We start from the raw sequence: 6,000 nt of genomic DNA, 5'->3' as shown, positions 1-6,000 counted from the left end.
AAGACGTCGTCAGACATAACAGCCATCCTTAGAACACAGCAACTTTTTTTTTAAAGGTTAGAAAACATATGAGTGACATAAAGTAAGCTCCTAGGAACAGGATGGCAGAACTTCAGATGATCTGCCTGAAATTCAGAGGCTGTCAAGTTCGTGAGACATTCAAGCCAGAGGGTGAGAACAGGAGACATTTTAACTGTCAAGCTCCAGGTATGTCAAGGGTGGATACATATCCTCTGCTCCCACCTAAGCCATACTTCCATGCTGCACTTGACCTGGTCATTTAGCTGGAGTGAACTGGCAGAACAGCAGAATCACAGAAAGACCATACTTTGGAAGAGAGAGCTAGTGGGGACTGAATTCCTTTTGGTATTATGGGCTTATGTTTCAACAGTGGATCCCAAAGACAGAAAATGGCATTTCTTTCCACCCCACCCCCAAGGCTCAGAAAAAATAAAGGTGGTGTTCACAATGAAGAAAGATCTATATAAATACCCAGAGTTTTCCTTTTATTTATAAAGCAGTAAAACAAATCCTTGTGTGGACACATGCCCAATATGCTATAATATCTCCCATGGTATTTCCTCCCCCCAAATATAACTTTGGATGTGGTCACATTTTTGGACTTAGTTTTATCCATGTGAACATTTGACGGTAAGAAACATGTTTATTATTTTAAAATATTTCTCCTACTTAAGAAAATGGTAGAAAGTAAGGGGATGGAGAAATAGAGATGTAATCAAACCTATTCCAAAACCTTTGTCCTCATCCACAGCCACTCAGAGGTTCAGTGCCTGAGCCAGTTCTTACAGTCAACTTTGGAATCCTAGAAATGTCTTCACTTAGCTCTAGAGCAGTGGTTCTCAATCTTCCTAATGCTGCGATCCTTGAATACAGTTCCTCATGTAGTGGTGACCCCCAGCTATAAAATTATTTTTGTTGTTACTTCATACCTGTAATTTTGCTACTGTTATGAATCATAATGTAAATATCTGTGTTTTCCAGTAGTCTTAGGTGACCCTGTAAGAGGGCCATTTGACCCACAAAGGGGTCGTGACCCATGGGTTGAGAACTGCTGCTCTAGAGGCTCAGCCTTCAGGAGCTTCAGAGGAAGCCAGCCTGAGTCCCCACCGAGAGCTAAACTTTAAGAGGACTCACTGAGCTCTGCTATTGTGAGCCCATGAGGGCTTCTGGCACTGTGTATCAGTGGCATCTATATCAGAAAGCCTAAGTGGGTGTCATGGCAGCCATGGATGAGCTCAAAAGCTTCTTACTGGCTCACCAAGGCCACGGGAGTACCAGAGGTGAAAAGATCTACCTTTCCTGCCACATGTCTGCATGAACTGTGGCATCTATTTTCTGAATGAAGTTTCTGACGGTGTCTCTGAAAACTAGATACCCCTCTCGTGGACTGTTTTAAAACAACTTTGTTTTATGTATTTGAACTATAGTCATAAGTGTGCCTCTTCTCTACAGAGTTTTTTCTTCCTCTCATACAAACATACACACATAAACACAGAGTCTGTGCAGTGGGCCAGTCATACCAAAAATAAATACTTTCACTTCTCTAAATTATTTATAGAGCTAACCTTACTTTTGAAATATGTTAATAAATAATCTAAATGAGGAAGGGAGTTGAAGTGTTCTTTTTATACTTATGTTGATGGATAGCCACAAAGCATAATTTTATTTACAAAAAAAACCCAAGTCCCTCAAACCTAAAAAAGCCCTCAAATCAAACATCCTCTGTAAATATAGTATTCAAATGATGAGTAAAGTTTGTACCATTGGCCCCCGTTTGGTTATATACATCATGTTAGTCACTCAGCAGTAGCTGTCCCATGAATTCCTCATGGGTAGTGCAACCAGTTAAAAAGTGTATAAAACATTATACATATAAAAACTTTCACATCCTTTGGATGTCTGCAGTTCATCATAACTTTGTGGTTACCTTTTCGCAACATAAATTTAAAAAAAGTTACACGCACACATTCATACACACTCACACAGACCCATATATAGAAATAGCATTCATCCAGTCACATCCCATCCATCCAAAGAGAGTAGTGCATAGGACTGAACTCCATGAGGCACGAAGTGGGTGGTCCCATCCTCAGGGCAGTCCATCATCTTCAAGACTTAATGCCACTCGCTGGGGAAATAGAGCAAGAAATCATCATTAGATCTATAAGAGGCAATCTTTACTGAATATCAACAAAAGTATCAGACACAGTATTACTTTATAGAGATTAGCTCACATAATCTTCAACTGCCAATGACAAGATTTATCATACTTATTTCAGAGATGAGAAAACTGAGGCTCAAGTATACCACTCTGGATCACACAGAAAATGGCTAAAGTTTGATCGCATGTCTGTACAGCTCTAGAAGTGTAGCTTTCCCCCATCATTTTGTTCTCTCCTTCCAGAAAGAAGGGCAGCAAAGATTTAAACTTAGGTTCCTTATAGTATTTTAAATTGGGTGAATTTAAGAGGGTTAACTGTCAAATGTTAAATCTTGGTCAGTTAGCCACCTGTCTCCAAAATGCAAATCACAATGAAGTGGGTACCATGTTGCACCCCTCTTACGTGATAAAAGAGCATTGGAAAGCAATATAAGTAATGATATCTAGTTCCCAGTCCTCATTTCCAGTTATTGGATGTTCAGTTCTCTTTGCCTCAAATGGCTGACCAATGGCTCTGTTCTCTTCGGGGTTAAAATTCTTTCCTATACTGATGCAAAAGCTGTTGATTTATATCTCCTAATGATCACAGTTCTGTATTAGTCTCAGAGTTCTGGACAGGAAAGTTCCTACACTTATTTTTAAGTAAGTGAATCCCTTTTCTCTCTTTCTGCTTTCTTTTCTAGGATACACATCTAATATTCTGTATCTTGCTCACAGAACCTTGACTGCCACTTTTCCCATTTCCTGGGCACCTCCTTGGATAGATCCCAGTTTCGTTACTTTTCTCAAGCTATTTGGGGATTGCCTTCCTTCACTTAGCTAAGCCTTAGTTTCATCAACTGTTAGTGAGGTTAGGATCTACTTTACAGGGTTGGTGAGAAACCAGATAACATTTTTAGGGTTTTACATGCTACCTAGCAAGTATGACATCTGAAGTAGTCTAGTCAAACCTAACCAGTGTAAAATAAGCATTTTCCATTTCTGAATATGCCACATATGAAGAAAAGAAAAAAAAAGAAACCCCATTGCCTTTCAAGTTAATTTTTGGTTCTATTTAATTTCTCCATGCATACTTGGTCATGCTTTAACTAACAGTGATATTGTCAAGCCGCCCTCTTTATTCTCGCCCACCTTATCTCTCGGCCAAAGACAGCCCTGGTAGTGATGGCAGAGATATAGGAGAAAAGGGCAGAAGAAGACAGGTGTTGGAGAATTCTTATTTTCAGAGCTTCAAGGACATGTAACCAATGACAGAGTGGAAAGAACATGGGCCTCTGTGCACACTGCCTGGAATTTAATCTTGGTTCTGCCACTTTCTGACCATGATCTCAGGGAAGTTATTAAAATTCTATGTTTCTCAGTTTTCTCAACCGCAAATGAAGCTAATAATATCACCTCCAAAGGTAACTGAAGATTAAACGAGAAAAAGACGTGTGAAACACTGAGAGCAGTGTGTGACACATAGGAGATGCTTGCTCAATCCCACTTTGCTTACTATATTTTTCTGTTTCTCTGCGACTGGCAATTTAGTGTAGGCTGATTGTAATTTGCAACGTGCTTTTAACTTTATAGTCTCAGGAGGCAGAGAGAGTGGCTTGTCCCTCTCATTACACTAGGAAAGGTAAGTAGACAAGACCCAGGGCTATGAAACAGTGGGACCGAGAGTCATCGTCTCTGTGCCTTCTCCGAGCTCTAAAAACCTGCTTGTCTGCACTGTTCTCAGTTATGGAGCCTTAGGGTCACCTGCTAACCCTCACAGCACTGATCAACTCTGTTTCATACATCTCTCCTTTACAGTTTGCTCCAACAGCAGTTTGTCTACCACACATTCAGTACATTCCACATGCCATTTCTTCTGTCTATGGCAAGCCCATTCTTTCTCTGCCCCCATATCAAGCTTACAGCTGTAACCTTTCAAAACCAAAAAGCCTTCCAGGATTTGCTGTCTGCCTAGGTTTAAGGCCCTCACTCACCAGCCCCTCAGGCTCAGAGTGGCACTGCCCTACCTTGGACTTGACGACAGGCAGCTCGGAAAGAGGGTTCTTCGGGAGTTGGTGCAGCTGTGACCTTGGTTCCCCCGGCAAGACAAAAAGCTCCTTGAGGGCAGGGGCTGGGTCTTCCAGGTCTCTGGTCTCCCCAAGACAGGGCTCTGCCCACAGTGGGCGATCAAAGCTGCTGATTGCCTGACAGGGGGATGGACTGGATGACCTTTGAGGTCATACTCAGCCCCCTGACTCTGCTGTATAACAATGACACCTGTTCTAACCACTCCATAATCCTTGTTCCCCAACAGGCCATGCTCTTTTGTGCCTCTCAGCCTTTGTACATATTTATGTCTGGAATGTCATTTCCATTCTTCCTTACCAAAAACTACTATTTTTAAAGATAGTTCATCTGTTGCTGTGAGTCATTATGTATCCCTGTTCCCCAGACAGAATTAGCAGCTCCCTGTCTGTACTTCCATACCATCCATTCATTCAGTATTTGTTAAAAGCCATCTGGGCTATGCTAAGCTCAGGAAAAGAGACTGACCACATTAGACCTGCCCTCAGAGACCTCAGGGTCTAGGTTAACCACTAAGCAAAAGATAGGTGGATTGTGGATGGAGAGGCCCAGCCAGGAGGGTGTAGGAAAAAAAAGCAAGCCTAGGAAGGCTTCCTAGAAGGGTAGATTTTTCAACTTTCACTCATGACACTTAGCATCTCTAACTCTCCCACCAGCTACTTGGGAAGTAATGCAGTTCTTTATTAATTCTGAATATTTGATATCTAATGTGGCGTTTGGTATTTAGCTGGCATTCAGAGTTTGTTGGAATTCATATATGTATAGATTAAATAGCCAGTTACCCTTCTGCAGAAAGATATTTGGCATCTTAACTGCCATGAAGAGCCTCTAGGTAAATGGTGGTCCTGATATTCTCATACCCCCATCACATGCTTCAGTATGTCTGTGTTCTCCCAGAGCCAGAATGGTGCTGATACGTGGCAGGTTCTTGATAAGGTTAAAGGAAGGGAAGGAAGAAAGGAAGGAAGGCAGGCAGGCAGGCAGGCAAGGAGGGAAGGGTAGGGTGAGAGGACAGAAGGGAGGGAAGGAGCTCTCCTACTGAGGAATACTTACTGCAGGATAGACATGGCCAATCTGAGCAGTCCTCCCTATATGAAGCTCGTCTTCATCTTCTTCTTCTGTTGTCTTCCTGTACACTGGGTTGTCAAAGTTCATGCTCTTGGTGTTCTTCCGCTTCCAGTTTCTCCAGATCAGGTACCCACTTGTACACAGCAGGGCTATCACCACTGGAAGGAAGGTTACATCACATTAAACAACTGGGATTTCTGGCCCAGCATCAAAACAGATTTTGCCACCTATCCAACTTTGCTGCCCTTTGCTCCCCAGCACTGTTTCTTTATGCTCATTTTCTCCTGCTTGAAAGTCCTCTCGAGAACCAATGTTTTCCTTTATTAATTCTTCGTCTTTTGAGATCCAGCTCAAATGAAGTCTTTCCCTACTGCTCTCTGGAAAGACTCTGCTGTTCCCTTAGGTGTGTTCTTATTTTTAAACATCTGTTCTCCCAACTGGAATGAGCCTTTGAGGGCTGGGCTAACTTTAAAAAAAACCTGATTTTTAAAATCATTTTATTTCTGTGTATGTATGTGTGTCTGTGAGAGTGTATACATGTGCACATGTGTGTGCAGGTAACTGTGAAGACCAGGAAAAGACTTCTGATCTCCTGGAATTGGTATTACAGTTGGTTGTGAGCTATATGACATGGATGGTAGGAAATAAACTCCATTCTTTTACAAGAGCAGTAAGCACTCCTAACA

The 6,000-nt window shown here is 41.9% G+C and overlaps 1 protein-coding gene across 8 annotated transcripts in view; it reads right to left on the bottom strand.

Annotated features, from left to right (window-relative positions):
• Window positions 1-487: 487 nt before the first annotated feature.
• The window catches only part of Lrp8 (LDL receptor related protein 8), a 67,771-nt gene continuing 62,258 nt past the window's right edge, over window positions 488-6,000 (bottom strand). For 5 of the 8 annotated variants that reach the window (XM_013348534.2, XM_026781760.1, XM_013348536.2 and 2 more), the window contains 3 exons: window positions 5,300-5,472; window positions 4,189-4,365; window positions 488-2,149 (listed from right to left, as the gene is read on the bottom strand). In XM_013348534.2, the coding sequence (XP_013203988.1) occupies window positions 2,111-2,149; window positions 4,189-4,365; window positions 5,300-5,472 (389 nt within the window). In that variant the 3' untranslated portion in view covers window positions 488-2,110. The remainder of the gene's footprint in view (window positions 2,150-4,188; window positions 4,366-5,299; window positions 5,473-6,000) is intronic. The other 3 variants (XM_026781761.1, XM_013348537.2, XM_005353528.1) reach the window with 1 other exon arrangement.

The sequence above is a fragment of the Microtus ochrogaster genome, chromosome 10 (genome assembly GCF_000317375.1).
Source record: "Microtus ochrogaster isolate Prairie Vole_2 chromosome 10, MicOch1.0, whole genome shotgun sequence".
NCBI classification, from domain to species: Eukaryota; Metazoa; Chordata; class Mammalia; order Rodentia; family Cricetidae; genus Microtus; species Microtus ochrogaster.
The sequence above is the reverse complement of the archived record's forward strand: the minus strand, read 5'-3'. Positions and strand labels throughout refer to the sequence as shown.